Here is a 19323-nt window from a genome sequence, read left to right on the forward strand (position 1 = left end):
TGAACTCCCTCCAGTACAAATCAAGCTCAGTGTGAGCTAAATTGTGAAACTGTATTCCGCATGTTAAGATGGTTTACACATTTTCTTTTCTGAAATTTCAACTTTACTTCATGAACTTGTAATGATCCATCTTAGCACAAAAAAATATGTGCCAAACACATACCTCGATTACTATCTAATGATTATAAAACCAAAGAATGAAGCTGCTTTGATTTTTATCAGTCATTATGCTCAAGATGGTGGCAAAATTTGGATCACAATTTTCCCAGTAATGAGTCTCTTACAAAACAAATCATCAATCAATGGAATAGCATCATTCCAAATTGCCAACAATTCCAAAAAAGCAAAACAAGCTCTTGGTACGCTCAAGGTGATTGCCGTCATTTTCTGGGATTGAAAGAGCACCTATTGTTTGATTTCATACTCAGAGGGCATACAATAAACTTGGAGGCATATTGGCAGATGCTCTCCATCATACCTGATGCAGCATATAGAACAGACAGTATATGGTCTGGCAATAGCATCTTTATTCATAACAATGCTCACTCACACTCAGCTGCAGGAATTCTAGCTTTGCTTCAAAGTTTTGGCCAGGATGTTTTTCATTCACCATACAATCCTGACTTAACAGCTAGCGACTATCATTTATTCTCTAAGTTGAAAGATTTTCTAGGAGGCAAGTACTTTCAAGGCAATGATAAGCTGAAAGAAGTTGTCAATGAATGGTTGAAAAACTTGACGGCAGAAATGTGCAATGAAGGTAGAGAAAATGATACGACAAGTGTTTGAATTTGTGTGGTGACTATGTTGAAAAGTAGTTTAAGGGTCCTGTAAATATACAATAAATATTATTTAATTAATTCTTATATTGATTTTTCTACATCAAAACATTCTTTACTTTCCGGACGACCTTAATATTTTTGGTAAACAAATACCAGTTTTTTTTTTATAAATCTAGATTTTTATAAACCTAATATCTGTTACGAAGTTTAACTTCTCTATTTATACCAGACAAAATGATGAATTAAAAATCAATATAAAAATAATTTCATAAACTAATATTTCATTTTTTTTATTATTACCATTATTAATATAATTTACACTATCATTAATATAAATAAAAAGATAATAATTACAAAATTTATTTGTGTGTTAAGTAATAGAAAAACTAAACCTCTACTACAAAATGTATGCTCACAGAAGATATTTTTTAAAAAAGAAAATTTATTCCACGAATATCAAAAATGTATCTTTCCATTACTATCTTTTTTCTGTCCTTTGAAAAATAAATTAGGTTAGTATCATAACATTGATTAACCATAAGGTTTAGTATTGTAGCTTAGTATAATAACAAAAGATGGTACATACAAATTATAAGTTAATAAGCTTTCATAAATACAAACTCAAAATATTTATTTTCTTATAATAAAACAATGTGATAATTGTTTATAGTCATCCATTAAACTTAAGTACAGTACATATAAAAAAAGTATGTTAATTCTAATTATAGCTGCCGCAAAGAATCTTGAAACTTGGACTATGACAGCTATTTTTTACCTGTTATGGAAACTGAAAACATCCAGTTTAATTTTCAGGCACAGAAGCAAATTGCTTTCTTGTACCCTATAACTTATTATTTTATGTTGCTGGATGGCATTATTGATTACTTTTAAATATTTTCTAATTCTGCTGTTTACACTTTATAAATAATTAAGTATTTTGCCATGAAAAAAATGTTACGGTATATTTTTAAATGTTATATAAAAGTAGGCCTATTCTCAACAACTATTATAATTACATCAGCAGACAAAATGCTACATGATAAATTAACATTATATTTGTCTGACGTTTAAAAACATAGTTTATAATTGTGGTTTTATTTATTGTAAAAATAAACACCAAGCCAAGAATTACAACTCAGGAAATGAGTCACCTTTCTTAGAATCATATCAAGAAACAATATATTAAATATTAGCAAACAATATAGCTATATTGTTTGCTGATATCTAAGGTTTGGCTGATATTTTTTGCACATATATGCGTAGCATAGGAATGAAATAAAAAATGGATAAAAGTACAATACCTTAGGTACAAAATGCAGTATTTATTTTCAATATAATCCCCAGTTACACTGATACACTTTTCTCAATATGTGACAAGTTTTTGCATTCCATCACTGAAAAATTCTGGCGGTCTTTTTCGAATCCAAGTGGCCACAGATTCCTTCACCTCATCACTGGTGGTGTAATGATTATCTCTGAGATCCCTCTTGAGATGAGGGAAGAAGTGAAAGTTGCACAGAGCTAAATCCAACAAGTATGGTGGATAAAAAAACCGTTTGAGCGGAATAAGCTCAAACTTCAGCTTGCAGAGAGCCATCATCAGCTTGCAGAGAGTTTGCATAGTACTCACATGCACAGATTTTACAGCAACACAATTGCTCAATAATATGGCCTACTTGTTCTTTAGCTATGCCTAACTGAATAGCAATGTGTTGCTGGGTGATTCACCGGTCATTTTGAAACAAATCATTCACCTTCTTTTAATGTTTCTCATTAATCACAGAAACTGGTCATCTGCTGTAAGGTATGTTCTCAATTATCACTTTACCAGCTTCACATTCGCAAAATTTCAACACCTATTCACAGTACTACTATCAACAGTTTCACTACCATAAACTGCTTTTAAATGATGAAAAATATTTGAAGGGTTCACACTTTCCGCTGTTAAAAATTTGATCACTGCGTACTGTTTTAACCGTGTTGATACATTGGCCATACTCCCTTTTAAATGCTACTGAAAACAAACCAGTAAACAGATTTCAATGCATTATTACAGATTTGTAGAGGAGGATTTTAGCTATTATGTGTGCTGCCTTGTCCAACTTGATAATACCTTTGGTCTCCATCTAGCACACTAGTGGGCAAAATTTATCAGCCAAGCCTCATAAATAATATATATATATATATATATATATATCATAAACGATATGATACACTGAAGTGATTAAAATTTCAAAAATTGTGTTCCGCAATCCAAAACTGCAATACCACAATACATCTTATGAAAGTCCATTCTGTTAGGTAAATAAGCAAATGTTATGCTAGAAGGATAGAAAAATGATTTGAACTGCAGCTGTCATTGTCGTGGCACCAAACATCAAGATTGGTTGCATTGCCTGGAGATGACTATTCAAAAACATACTACCTTCCCAGGGCATTCCCCTGGGAAGTTCACCTCTAGTTCTATTCTACAAGCAATACATATTCACTGTATTTCTAACAACAGAATTATTTCATTTTGTGTAAAAATTAATTATCAAGCAGTTTATTACACAACCAAAAACTAGTCTGCCATATATTTGTTTATCACATAAACTCTTTAGCTGCAGTCTTGGACTGTAGTTTTTTTTAAGCTACAGTATATGCTGATAAATTAAAGTTAACTGCAGTAAATACAATAGAATACAGCAGAACTTATTGACTAAAATGTAAATATGACTGTTAATGATATAATTTTGAATTAATGAATGGGGTTTTTGTTTCAGAACATCTACTAAATGAATCAGAAAATTATTATACTTACAACATTATTATGCACCAACAATACTGTTACTGAAAGCACAATAAAGCAAAATTTTGTTCACTATAGATAAATACAAAACAGTCATCTATACATAATAGGAAATAAATTCTTTATTGGCTATATTATTATTTACTAAAACATATAACATCATAGTATTAAATCAAATTACTATTTATTTAATCATGTAAAAGAAATAAAAATCCAAAATACAATTTGTTAAAAAAATTGTATAAATTACGCAATATTTAAAAATTAAACTCTTTAAAATTAAAAAAAATTACAAATTATTCTTGAAGAGAATTTCAATTAAAAATCTATACACTACAGTAAATAAAATAAATCACAAGTCAAATAAGAAAATAAAATAATCAAAAGATATGTTTTTAATTCAAATGATAAGGTTAATCATAATCAAGACACTAATTTACACAAATACATAAAGCGTACAACCAGCAATGACTAACTAACAAAAACTGAATGCACAAAATTCTGTTCTAGTTTGTAACAAAATGGAATCAACAGATATGAAATTATAACACTAAAACTTACTTTAGCTGTTATCCATACACTGAAAACAGAGCAGTCTTTATTTTAAAATAATCATGTTAATATAATTGTTGCACTAAACATTGCTGCCTAATAACCAGATATTTTTTATCCCACAGTTTTTTTTTAAATTAAAAGAAAATTTTTACCAAAGCTCACAAGTACAATTTTTTTCAATTTGCAGTATAATTATTATAATCATTTTATTAACCCTTGCTATGCTAAATGGGCAGTATACAACTGACCTACACAATCTGGCTGATTTTGCCAGTCTGTAGAAGTCACTAATTATGAGGGAGTACCCAAAAATAACCAGAATTGAGTTGCACTGGATGGAGTTTTCATAGTACACTGTTCTTCTGTTAGGAGTATCAAGCAAATTTTTCCATGTCAGTCTGCCAAACGCATCCCCCTGGGAAGGTTATGTGTGTGAATTTTTTTTTAAGTTGTTTTGTCTGCTTCTTGTTTTTTGTCATGGTGGACTTTAATAAACAGCGCATGTCCATTTTCCTACTCAGAAAAAATGCTGCAGAAAACTACTGTGATGTTATGTAATGTATACAAGGATACTGCTATGGGAAAAACACAAGTGTACGAGTAGTTTTCATGCTTCGAAAAAGTTGAAATGTTGATTAATAACCAACCTCATTCTGGAAGTCCTTCAACTTCTTAAATGGAAGAAAATGTCAAAAAAAAATTTCATAATTATGCTTGAAGACTGACAACATACCATTAAATAAATGGAGAGTTGTCTGGAGTAACTTGGAGCTTGGTTCAGCAAATTAATGAGGGATATCTCTAAAGTAAAGACCGCTGGTAAATTTCTCTCCTTAAGGTTGGCAAACATTTGTCATTCATGGCCATGCTAGTAATGTACACACTGCATTATTATCTGTAAGTTGTTGTCTCATTGTAGTATCTTTGATTATGTGCGAGTTATTACATTCTAAAATAAGTAGGAAAATCGATGTTGCCACCGACTGCGAAATATGTGGAGTCGTATGTTTTTTAAACCATCAAAATGTTAAGCCGGCCAAAATTTATAGACAGTTGGTTATTATGTACAGTAATAATATAATGAATGAAAGAAATGTCCAAAAATGGTGTGTAAGGTTTAGAAATAACAGAATTAATGTGCATGATGAAGAACGTTCAGGGAGGCCCTCGATAATCACTGAGGAAACATGTTGATGAAATCACAAAAGACCATCCCTCAACGATTTCCGATCTGGTCCTTCTTTTTCTGGTGTTTCAAGAGCTGTTGTTGATCACATTGTTCATGACCATTTAAGCTTCAGAAAGGTTTGTACACACTGGGTGCCGCATGTCTTAACGGAATGTTACAGAAAAATCCAAATGTGGTCTGTTTTGGAATTTTTGATGCGCTACACAGAAAAAGGTGATTAGTTTCTTAATTCAATTGTTAGTGGCAACAAAACATGGATTTCGTATTACATGCCAGGGAGAAAGCGGCAGTCAAGTGAATGGTGACATCCTCAATCATCAACCAGACCAACAAAGATCTAACCACAGCCATTTGGACGCAAACTGATGGCCACAATCTTTTGGGATTGGTTTGGCATACTGCCGATTGATTTCATGCCATGTGGAATGACTACAAATACAGAAGCCTACTGCGAAGTTATAGTGTGACACTCAAGATCAGCCACATGGACGGCTGACCGGTGGCATCGTCTAGCTGCACAATGATAATACACATCCACATGTTGCAGGTCCGACATGTGATTTACTAAGAACAACTGGATGGGAAATTTACGATAACCCACCATCAAGTCCGGACTTAGCTCCTTCTGATTACCATCTGTTTGGGAAATTGAAAGAATTTTTGAGTGGTAAGCAATTCGCGGGTGACAATGGTCTTAAAAATGCTGTTAACCAGTGGCTAAATGGACTGGTGGCAGAAGAATATGACGAGGGTATATTGAAGCTGATGTATCGCTACAATAAATTTCTTAATTCATATGGCAATTATATGGAGAAATATTATAGGGTATGTAGTTTAAGAGAAATAAAAAATATTTATAAAGTTTTCAGAATAAATTTTTTTGCAATGAGACAGTCTTTATTTTAGAGATAACCTCTCGTAATCAGAAGATTTGAAGATGAGAAGGGTCACTAAAAAGTTTCTGCCTCGTCTCCTGGCTTCTCAGCAAAAAGGTTGTTTAGAAGTATGCCATGCTCAAAAAGAACAGTCCCAAACTGACCCAAATTTCTTTTCCAAGATCATTAATAATGATGAATCATGGTGTTACAGTTATGACTCAAAACCAAACAATAGTCAAGCAATTGGAAGACTGCAATGTCACTTCACTCAAAAAAAAAACCTCGTCAAGTGAAGTAAACATTGAGTCAATGCCCTTTTCTTTTTTTATTCGATATTGAGGGTGGTGCGTTTGAAATTCATTCCACCAAATCAAACTGCTAACTAGGGTTTTTACTTGGAGGTTCTAAGAAGATTGTGCAAGAGTTTGTAGCAAAAAAATTTCTGATTTGTGGCAGATGGGCGACTGGTTTTCCACCATAACAAAGCACCTGTTCACACAACTTTCTCAGTGCACCAATTTTTAACAAAAAAAAAAAAACAAAACCATCATGATTCCGTTGCTCCACCCACCGTAATCACCTGATTTAGTTACGTGCGATTCTTTTTTTTGTTCCCATAAATGAAGAGGGAAATGAAAAGAAAATATTTTGCTGATGTGGATGAGGTGAAGAAAAATAAGAGAAAGTGCTGTCAGGCATCACAACAGACGAATTTAAAAAATGTTTTGAACAGTGTATAAACGATTGGGCAAATGTAATAGCTGTGATGGAGAGTATTTTGAAGATCAAATATTTTTTTTTAAAAAAGAGATAAATTTAAAACAAAATTCTAGTTTTTGGATACCCTTTCTTATATACTATTCATTCAACACAGCAAGTATTAATAAAATTTTTGCAATTAACTAACTTGCAAAATGAAAAGATTTTGTGTATAATTATATGCAACTATAACAATATTAATAATAAGTAATATACACTTAGCTTCAACTATTCAGTTCCCAAGCAAAGATTTTTTATAGATTAGCTTGCAATTATTACGGTTTAAATAGATATACTAATGAAAATTATTTTTATTAAATGTTACTTAGTTCATAGTTGAAGGCTTTATTACACACTTTTCTTTAAAGTGGTGGCTATCATTTGACATAGCAGAATACAGTAAACTGAAGAATAGACGTTAATAACATAGTAGAAAAATAAGTTCACAATTTTGATGAGGAAATGGATCTGTTTGTAGGATGGTGCTTTAATAAGCATCTTTTCCTTACCACACCTGCTGTCCACTCTGTAAACCAAGAATGTAAATATGATAAATAAAATTTAATAAAAAATATGATTGTTTACTTTGTGCATCAGCTGTACAAAAAAACAAATGTGTTTTTAGAAATGTCTAAAATAAACTAAAAGTACAGTTGAAATCTATACAAAAAATAACAAAAAGCTATGAAATAAACATAAAAAAACTTTTTTTTTATCATTTACTACTTTTATAGTTTACCTCTTACAAGTACTTCAAAAGGATCTTTGCTTCATCAGAATGTTGTAGTGTTGTAGGTTGGTTTTTTTAACTGAATAAAAATATAATTTAAAACTAAAAGATTACAGAGACAGACAGAAATAAAACATTTCATAAAAATATACTTTAGCTCTATAATTTAAATGTTTTAAAATCACGCTTTTAATCAATTTCTATTAAAAAAAAAAGATGTTCTCATGAAGCAAATCTAAGAAAGTATTTAAGAAAAATAAATAAAAATACTAAGTGACAAACAAAAGTAATTTTTAATGAAATAATATTTTACTGTTAAAATGCAATTCAATCTAGACAGTAACAAATTAGCAATCCAGCAAAATAATTCAAAAGCACCACAATCACTTATTCAGTCAATAATTATAGACTAGTTGCACACAAACAAATCTTGGAATACATCTCTCAATGAAAACATCAGTATTTTAATAAATGTATCATAGATCATTAATTAATAAGCAAAATTTAACTTGAAAATAAAAATAGATCTGAGAATACAACCCATCTGATAATGCAAGAGTGTATGTTTTCAAAACAGGTTCTGAAAAATATGTGCTCATAAACAATGAACATTAAACCCAATTTTGATCATAAAAGATTTCTACAAAAAATAGCATAATATATATTTTTTAAATATAATGCTGCACAATTTGCTACAACACATTTTTTTATCATAATAAACCTGCAGCTGTTGATACCGTCTTAAAACTGCAACAGAGTAATTCTACATAATAAATGTGATCTATAGTTCAAAAAACTAGAACAAAAAATATGAAATTGTACAGTCATAGTACTACTATTCTGTCATTTTAAAAATACAATGATCCTGTATAAATTACACAATATATAATACAGTCCTGCGATTCAGAAATAAGACAAAAGTAATATCAAATGGTAATACATTATCTTTAGATAGATGTTCAGATAATCTGTAAACAACTTCATAGACATGATGTTGGGCAGTGAACAGCTGCACAAATCATCACTGTGATAACTCACATTATTACATACACAAAAATCATTAAATGTGTAATACATATATTTATTTTACTAATTAAACTTAACAAAATAAATAAAAATCAGAACTATGCAAATGTGTGAAATAAATATTCAGTAAAAAAAATAAACAGGATTGTTTCCCATTTTTCATTATAATCAAATTAATTAGAAACAATAATAATACTAAACAATTACTTTCAAAAAACACATTACAAGTATAAAAAACAAGATAATACACACTATATTACATCTTCCTAAATATTAAATATTCTTTTTTTTTTTACTAAACAATACAAACAACTTTTCACAAATATTTAGAAAGCAAATGTTAATAAATTTATGAGTAACTTTAGCCCCAGACTGCTAAACATAAACTTTAAAATTGGTAATTTGAAATGAAAACACCAGTTCATTGATTCAAAGTTTTATAAAGATGCCAGTAACTCATGATTATGACTTTACTGTAAGATTTTCAGAAAGAACACAAGTCTTAACTGACTAAACAATATAAACACATTGTGGGTTGCATGAAAAAGATAATTGAGCATGGATTAACTCATCAGAAAATTATCAAGCACCACTTGATGAACTTATAGAGAAATAGGTATATGAAAGGATTAAAAGCCAGGAAATAAATTATTAAAAAAATAAAATTAAATGAATTATTTCATCAAGTTTTCCCAATTGCTTTTTTTATCTATATAATAATAAAAACTGATATACTTTTGTTTACGATTGATTATAATGCTTTGCAATCTGATCTAAAGCACATTATAATGTACTTAACATGTGTATAAGATAGTTAGGACAGATAACACATAATACAGATGAAATAGTTATTATACATGTTTCAGTACAAGCAAAAAATTTACATTAGGTAATAAAACTACCTACTGTGTAGAAGAATTTATTTCCTAGGACTACTAAATATTTTATTTTAGAAATATATCCTTCAGTTTATAATTAACAACTATGTTACACAATAATACTTTCTTTATATACAATATAATATTCAATTTTACAAATAATTATACAACCAAAACATCCATTAATATACTCACACAGTAGTATTTGCATCCATAAAATATTATTTGTAATGATAACGTAACAAACAAATACTTAGAGAGTGGTTTATTTATACGATAAACAAAGTATTGTATTGTAATGAATAATAATTACGTGAATTTATACAAAAAATATTCCACATTAATGAGTAAACTGATCCTCTATAAAAAAATACATGTTTCATTCATTTTTACATTATTAAAAATTCCAAGATTTCAAAACTCCTCAGACTTAAATGGAACAAATAGAAAATTCTTAGAAACCAATCAATTAAATTTTTTCCCTAAATTAATAAAAACTAAACTTAAAATCAACTATTTTACTTTGTTACCTGACATCGTAAATTATGGAATTGTTTGTTGAGGTGATGCTAATAACAATGTTATACACTTTGTACAAATACTTTTATAAATAATTGTAAAATATACAAATCAAATACAATCTTAGTCTCAATCAAATACACCTTATACAAATCATTGAAAATAATTAAAAAAATTTTTTAAAATAATAAAAATTCAAGTCATAGGATATGATACAAGCAATCAATGAAATTTTAACTATTATCAAGAAATTAAAATGCAGTAAACAAAACACAACCTTATAAAACTAGAAATAAATTAATCAATGTAAAAAATAAAACAAAATAAATACATTAACTAGAAGATGGTTATAATTGAGAGTCATGTTAGGACTTCAGAAAGTTATATTAAGTTAAACAGTAATATATTGTTTTTCAAGAGAGCAAGAGTTTTATTTTTTACTTATTCATATGAACAGGATTATTCATTATTGTGATTATATTAATTGCAACTGTCAGCTCAGCTCATACTTACACCTTAGATTATTCTTTTTAATATTTTTTTATGTTGAATAATTACAAAATATATATTTATATGCACACAGCCTATGTAAAATAAGTTTTTATCTTATTTAAATAATAGAGTTTATATTATTATTTTCCTCTCTAAAGTACTGAAGAAATTAGGAAATGCTTTGTGGTCCTGATTTCAAGGAAGGGAAATTCTGGACTTTCACCTTCTTGTGGTAGAGAGGGAGCAACGATTACACATACTGCTTATGGTAGTATGTGTAAGTGAAAAACAAAAGCTGGGACTGAGCATCTCCCCAGAAGATAAGGAGATCCCCTTCTAGAAATGCCAACAGCTTCTATGGAGGGTGGAGAAGCAATAGAAGGCAGGACATCCTCTTGCCCTTGTAATGGGAAACCATTCCTAATGGCAGATGAAACCAAAAGTTCAACGGCATAGGATGCAGAATGCTGGAGGAAACCACCGCATGAAGACCTTTATAGTATTTCTCTATGAATCATGAGACCTTACTGATGGTGAGGAGTCTGGAGTCTCAGTGATATTCTATTGCATTCATAATATTATATTTAATATGCACAAGAACTACCACATGAAAATAAACGAGAATAAACAAAATTAATGAAATGTAGTAGAAATAAAGTAGTAAGGACCACTAGGTATAAAAATAGGAGAGAAAAGAATATGGAGGTGGAAGAATTTTGTTATTTGGGAAGTAGAATTACTAAAGATGGATAAAGCAGGATCAAAATGCCAAATAGCACAGGTGAAATGAGCTTTCAATCAGAAATATAATTTGTTTACATCAAAAATTAATTTAAATGTCAGGAAAACGTTTTTGAAAGTATATGTTTAGAACATAGCTTTATATGGAAGTGAAACTTGGATGATTGCAGCACCTGAGAAGAAAAGATTAGAAGCTTTTGAAATGTGGTACTGTAGGAGAATGTTAAAAATCAGGTGGATGGAAAAGTGACAAATGAAGAGGTCTGGTGACAAATTGATGAAGAAAGAAGCATTTGGAAAAATCTAGCTAAAAGAAGAGACAGACTTATAGACCAAATCTTACGGCATCCTGGAATAGCCACTTTGATGTTGGAGGGACAGATAGATGGGAAAAATTGTGCAGGCAGGCAATGTTTGGAAAATGGAAAACAAATTGTTAGGGATGTAGGGAGTATGCCAAAATGAAATGAATAGCACTAGATAAGGAAGCTTAGATAGCTGCATCAAACCAGTAAAATGTTTGAATACAAAAAAATATTATCATTTTATATAATTGTATATTTTTCAGGTTACAGCAAATTAATAAATAAAATATAAACTATATAACTTGTTTAGATAATCACTTTTGAATGCTTATTGTAATATGGTTTACTCTAAACTAATTTACAATAATTATTTTTAAAAAACAATTTTTTTTTTCAATGACTCATTCAGTAAAAATCATTTTTTCATACAAACGGGCCATTCTACATGTTTATAGGTTTATAATATGCCAAAAGATTGTTCATATAATAAAATTCTTTTAAAAGTTTAGAAATACTCGTAATAGAGCAATTATTTTAGATATGTTTATATAATTATAAAAAAGAAACTTTGTTATTTATAAATATGTAAAGATCACTTCAATTAAAGAATAATTAAATTATTAACAACAGTGTTCATTTTTCTAGAATCTACTATAGTAGTTGGCCAAGTATTTGAGTTTAATTGAACGAATAAATCATATTATAGATACAAAATATAAAAAAAATAATACAGTTATACAGAATATAAAATTTCACTAATATATGAAGAATAAAAATGAATAAATTTTCGCTAAAATAAAACATACTTATGTAGTCAGATTTTTAAACAACAGCCACAATCATTAAAAACATCATTATTTTACTTTTACAAAAATTCCAATGCACAGAAAATTTTTTGGATAAAAAAGTTTGACAAATAATTTTTAAGTTAACAAGTTACTGTCCAAAAGAAATATTTGTTTAATAACATTATTTTTTAATAACAACACACTTTTTCACTGCGAAAAATGAATGAAACAAATTAAACACAATACAATCTTAGTATGAATTGCAATAATTCAGCAAAACAAATATAAAATACAAAAGAGCATTTACAATTTTCAATTAATGCTAATACAATTGAATGAGACCTGCACTCTAAAGAAGATAGCAAAATTATAAAAAAAATTAATAATATGCTTAAGCTAACAAAACAATATCTGTTAAAATTAACAAGTTTTACTGACATTACCAACATTCTAATATTAAAAACTTATTAATATGATTTTTTTCTTTAAAATAATCTTATTAATAGGATAATTATACTCGGGTTAAAAAATAAAAATGATACATTTTAAAAGGGAACCACTCACCACAACACTGATTGATTGACCATCATTTACATCAATTTTCCACAAAAGGTAAATTTTATCATTTATAAAAAAACCAATATTTATTCATACTTCAATGGAATATATCACTCTAAACCTAATTCCTCTTTATTCCAGGTTAAAATCTCAACAATTTTGATGAATATCATATAATTACACAGAACAATTTATGTTTCATTTTACACATTAATAAATATTAAAAATAATTTTATTTTTTCAAAAGTTTTAAAATACTTTCTAATCTCATCTGCTTAACAACAGTATGTTCAAAAATAAGTTAAAAATTGCTTAGAATAATTTCATTCACTTATTACTAAATAATTACACTTCTATAAATACGCTTTTTATAAATGATGTAAATTAATTCTTTTTAAATAATCATATTTAATGTTAATTATCAATATATTATGCTTACCTTTTCAACTTCAATTAGAAGAGATGTAGTAAATCTAACACAGCAGTATTAAATGTGTCCACTCTTAAATTAGAATACACTTTTTGTTACTCTCTAATCTTTCATCTTCAAATATAAAAAATTACACATGTCTTATTTTGGCACAAATACCTTCATGCATTTTAACTTAATATCAATTTTTCAAAAAAAGGGAAAACATAAGTAGCATTCTCTTAATCCACAATAACTGTTAATAGAACAAAATACCTGATCAGTATCCATCCATTTAAAAACTATGGATGTAAATTGAGCCACAGTAGAACCTACATTACTTGTCTCCATCATTAGTTCCCAGTTATACCTGCAGAGAAACAGAAAACATTGAAACTGAATAAGTTTTCTATCAAGAGTACAACACACACCTTTTAATTTAAAGAATTCCACTAAAAATTACATAAGATCAAAACGACAAAAATTATTAGCAACAAAACAGAACAGCAAAAACAGAAGCAACAAAAGACGCATACAAAGTATAAACTACAGTCCAATATAAAAGAAATTAATAGTAAAACAAGAAGCAATATTTTTAATAATAATATTAACAAAAAGCATTAATGTGGTAAAACACACCTATATGAATTAAATACCAGATCCTGAGCAAGATTGTAAGCTATTCCAATCTACTATGATTAAGATAATGCCTTTGTTGACTGATCACTTCCTCATCCTTTTTTCCTTCTTTGCTTCATAATTATTCATCACATTCTACTTGATTATGTACATTATCCAGAGTTTTTTTGGTTTAATTGACCATAGAATTAGGATTTTAGTGGATGATGATGTGGGCAAAACTGAAAAACTTTTCAAATTTTTGAGGTCAATTAAAACTTTTACCTGAGTTTTAATATATTTTCTATTTATATGTCAACAGATTTCCTTTTCTGCAAGATTGATTTTCATTTCAGTTTACCTTTTAAAATTTTCTCAGTAATGGGCAACCCTTTACAAGAGCTGCAATATTTACTTCCAGTCCAGTCCTTATACTGTAAATTATTTTATCTTACTCTGTATTGAAAATACTTTTTGCTTTATTTTCATGATTGTCACAAGATGGGTGGGTGCCTTCTCCTGTACAGGGGGAGGGTATGGTAAATTTATCTTGTCTCTTTATATGAAACTTACAATTTTGAAACAGTTTGACATCCTGCTTTTAATGTTTCTAAGGTGATAATAATCACTTTCATTATTTGCTATATTTAAGCAAAAAAATCCTTCTTTAAATGAGTATCATGGGAATCAGATTCTTCCCATAAGTAAGATAAAGAAGATGATGATGATAATATTAATAATAAAAACGTCACAAAACATTAAAGTAATCCAAGTAAATTCACAAATATTAAAGTCAGATAAAGACAGGTAATAATAGCATGGATTCTAAATGTTCACATTTATTTTGATTATCATCCATGCCTTCAAAGGTCAGCTAAGTCCAGTACATGTAGCCTCTTAAATTGTCTCGCTCCCTCACCACTGTCAAGTAAATTCAGCGCCAGATGATTTACATGTTTGTCCAACTTTTATATATAATACCTACTGGTTTTCTGTATTTCCTCATGAACACATGGCATCCCAAGATACCTGTGCACCTCATTGTTTCTAGCAAACCATGGAGCCCCTGATACCACCCTGAGAACCTTGTTTTGAAACCACTGGATGGTTTCAAAACAATATTACTATTACAATACAATACTACAGTATGAGGGACTATTATAATAGTCCCCTATACTCGTGCAGTTTATATCCATACTGGTTTCAGGAAAACCATGTACATCAACAATTTATTCATCAAGGACAAATGGGATAGTCTACCAAGGAGCTGGTACATTCGTGCAAATTTAGCATTCAATTGTCTCCTCTTCCCTCTGACATGATCCTTCCAGGTCAATCAATGATCTAGATATAACCCTAGGTACTGTACCATGTCTGCATCAGGGATGAGAGTATTGTCCAGTTGAACCAGACAGAAATTATTCCTCCTCATGATAAATGTCATGTAACTTGATTGGGCAGGATTGACTTTCACCCTCCACCTACGCAGCCATTCATAAGATCCGAGTCCAGCTTGCAGTTTAATCAAGGCAAGGTCAGGATCACCACCTGCCACCAAAATCACTAAAAACATAACTCCTCTTATTGATACAATGGAGATAAAAATCAGCCTTATAATCCTTATGATCAATGATGGCCAATATAAATTCTGAATGTTAATAATGAGCAATGCAAGCAATCTCACAGATGCATTCCTCTCATAGATTTCTTAATAAATCATCTGGATTTACTATGCACTGTTATCATATCAGCAAAGTTGCCCTCTCAGTAGTCTTAATCATATTTGCAATAATGTCTAAAATACAAATAACCAAATAATGTAAAATCTAATTAAATAAAAGGAACCCAGAAATTCATTATAAGCACAAGTAAATAGTTAATTTAATAACGTTAAAAAACTCTAAAAGCATTCTAATGCATAGTAACCATTTTAATGCATATTATTCATCTAAAATTACACAACAAAACTGAATATATGAGGTAAATAAAATAAGTGAAGTAGATTAAAGTAATTAATACCTTTAGAGTAATTATGCATGTAAATTAATTGTCTTCTTGACAGTATCAAAACATTCAGTCTAAGAGCTGGACATAATTTGCAGGAAAAAGACCAAAACTGCCATCTGGACCCATGCCTTGCCACCAGCCAGCATCAATTTGATCAATATGTGTAATAATATCTCCTGGATCAAATGATATCTCTGTATCATCAGCTTAAAAAAAGAAAATAAAAATAAATGAAATATAAAAATTTCCAAAAAAAAATTATTATTATTAGAAACCAAACTAAATTAAAAATATAATAAAAGAGGATTTACTTTAGGCATTTGAAGGCATTTTTAACTTTAAGTCATGTCTTAATTATTAACCTGTCATAACTGTTATTCTGCAGTTCCACCTAAAATTACTGCTTCTAATTTTTTTTCCTTTTTATTTAGAATACATAGTTTTTTGTTACGACCAAAGAGTGCATTAGATTTTAATTAAGTCTGTCCATTTAGAATATTAGTGTTACATTTTTATGTACAGCGCTACATAAAATTTATCGTAGCATAGAAATGAAATGATTGGGCAAATCTTAGAGATAAATTGAGACTTCAAAAATACATAAGTGGATGATTAAATTTAAAGGTTTGAAAAATGGATAATATTTGAAAACAATGTTCTGCAAGATGTCCTTCTACACTTAGGAAACCAGCAAATACATTAACCCAAATTGTACTATTTCCTACTTCCTCCACAATAAGATTCCTGTCACAACATGATTCAACGTTTGTACCAGAGTAAGTTAATGGAAAATATTTGGAAATATTTAATGGTCCACAGCTCCTCTTGATTTAAAGCATAACACTCTGGGTCAAATCACGAGGTTGCAGTTGAAACCCTAATGTTAGCAAAAAGAATAAAGCAACATATTCTTGAACCATGATGCTTTCACACTTTTACATCTGGAATAGGCGCTGAAAGATATAGCACCTATTATACATTATGTATTGTTTTGTTCAAAGGTTTGATGAAATCTTATTTTATATAAACACTATATGAAATATAAACCACCAAAACAGTATTGGATAAGGTAAACTTACCATATTAGTATCCAATAATCGAAATTCACATGATCCTGCATCTTCAGTTGATATTGAATTCTGTAACTATATTAATAATAATTTGTCTACCAGGTGTGAAAATGTGAAAGCAGAATTTGCCCGTAGATGGCCCTAGCTGTCAATGTAGTTACTGTCAAACCGCATCATTGGCGCCATTTTCTTTCTTTGACAGCTGACAATGATTTTCAACTCACAACAATACAAGTTTCATACAACAGCATAGTTATAAATTAGCGTTGAACATGTCAAGTTTTGTACCTACAAACTATGATTTACAGACAGCATTAATTTTCTGTTACCATTTAAAGAAAACTGCTGCAGAATCCCATTGAATGCTTGTTGAGGCTTACGGTGAGCATGATCTTGGTAAATCACAGTGCTTTAAGTGGTTTTAAAAAAAAAATTCATAAGTGGTGATTTTGACGTGAGAAACGAAGAACATGGAAGACCACCGAAAAAATTTTAAGACAAAAATTGCAAGCATTGTTGGATGAGGATGATGCTGAAACGCAAAAACTTGTGGATCAGTTAGATGTAATACAAGAAGCCATCTCCATATGTCTGAAAGCCATGGGAAAGATCCAGAAGATGGGAAAATGGGTTTCACATGAACTGAATGAAAAACGGCCAGAAAACCAAAAAACCACTTGCGAAATGCTACTCGGCAGGTACAAAAGAAAGTCATTTCTCCATCAAATTGTGACAGGTGATGAAAAGTGGATATATTTTGAGAATCCTAAGTGTAAAAGATCATGGGTACCTCCGAACAAACCATCGACATTGATTTCAAGGCCAAATCGCTATGAAAAGAAGACAATGTTTGGTGGGGTCAGAAGGTTGTGATCTATTATGAGCTGCTAAAACCTGGTAAAACTGTTAACACTGAACGCTACTGACAACAAATGATCGATGTGAATCAAGCATTGCATGAAAAACGACCAGAATATAAAAAAAGGCAAAAGTGATTTTGCTTCATGATAATGCACCATCACACAAAGCAAAACCGGTCAAGGAAACGATTGAGGCATTCAGTTGGGAAATACTTTCGAATGCGGCTTACTCAACAAACTTTGCTCCATCTAACTATTATTTATTTGCATCGATGGGACATGCACTTGCTGAGCAGCGCTTCACTTCTTATAAAAATGTACGAAAATGGCTCAATGACTGGTTTGCCTCAAAAGAGCAACAGTTTTTTTTGACATGGCATTCATAAATTGTCAAAGAGATGGGAAAAATGTATAGCTAGCGATGGACATTATTTAAAATAAAATATTTATATCATTTTCATACAATAAACATGTATTTTCTATACAAAAATTCCGGTTTCATTTATACACCTGGTATTTGTCGAAATTGTTTTCCAATTTAAAAATTTTGAAATTTATTATGAACGTATATGCAAATTCTACTGCCCAGTAATAGAATGATGTAATATTTTTAAAAATTGCTATTTTCCTTTGCTTTATTGTCATTATTGCCAACCATTAGATAGTATTTTTATTATGTTTTTAATTAAATCATCAGCTTCAAATGTGATCTGATGGGTTCGTCATTTTTTATGAACCACTTCTTTTTGCTATTTTTCTGATGTTGTATTTTAGTATAATTATCATATTTTCTATTTCAAATTTTATAAATTTCTTCTATAATTTTACCATCAAAACCATTAAATACTGCTATTTGTTTTATTTCATCTATTTCTTTATTGAATTTTTGTTTTTTTTTGTTTTTGTACAATGAATAACTCTAAATAACAAGTTTTTTATGTTTTAAGTTTCTATGTATTAATTTTTTGCAACCATGGGTGATTGGAATTTAAATGTATTGTAATATTAAAACTTAATATTAAGTTTAGGTTTTCTATAAACCTAAACTTAGTAGTTTATTGTGTAGGTTTTCTATAAACTGATGATTCTATTATACTGTTCATGTTTATTTTGATTTCAATATCTAGAAAATGTACTTTTCTATTATCTTAGTCCCAGGTTCAAATCCCAATCAGGCATGGCATTTTCACACATGCTACAAATCATTCATCTCATCCTCTGAAGCAATACCTAACAATGGACCCAGAAATTAAACAAAAAAAAAAAAAAAAGGTGTAGCGGAGAGGGTGGGTTCCATCCCTTTGAAAATAATTCTAAAAAGGTTTCCTTCAAGAATGGTACACGTCTACAAACAGAAATACGTTGGGA

General features: G+C 29.6%; 1 protein-coding gene across 1 annotated transcript in view; it reads right to left on the bottom strand.

Annotated features, from left to right (window-relative positions):
• Positions 1-3754: 3754 nt before the first annotated feature.
• The window catches only part of Abp1 (Actin binding protein 1), a 74502-nt gene continuing 58933 nt past the window's right edge, over positions 3755-19323 (bottom strand). The window contains exons 11-13 of the mRNA XM_075380753.1: positions 16038-16231; positions 13431-13770; positions 3755-7480 (exon numbers count right to left, since the gene is read on the bottom strand). Coding sequence (XP_075236868.1) covers positions 16092-16231 — 140 coding nt within the window. The 3' untranslated portion in view covers positions 3755-7480; positions 13431-13770; positions 16038-16091. The remainder of the gene's footprint in view (positions 7481-13430; positions 13771-16037; positions 16232-19323) is intronic.

Source organism: Lycorma delicatula, chromosome 1 (assembly GCF_047948215.1).
Source record: "Lycorma delicatula isolate Av1 chromosome 1, ASM4794821v1, whole genome shotgun sequence".
NCBI classification, from domain to species: domain Eukaryota; kingdom Metazoa; phylum Arthropoda; class Insecta; order Hemiptera; family Fulgoridae; genus Lycorma; species Lycorma delicatula.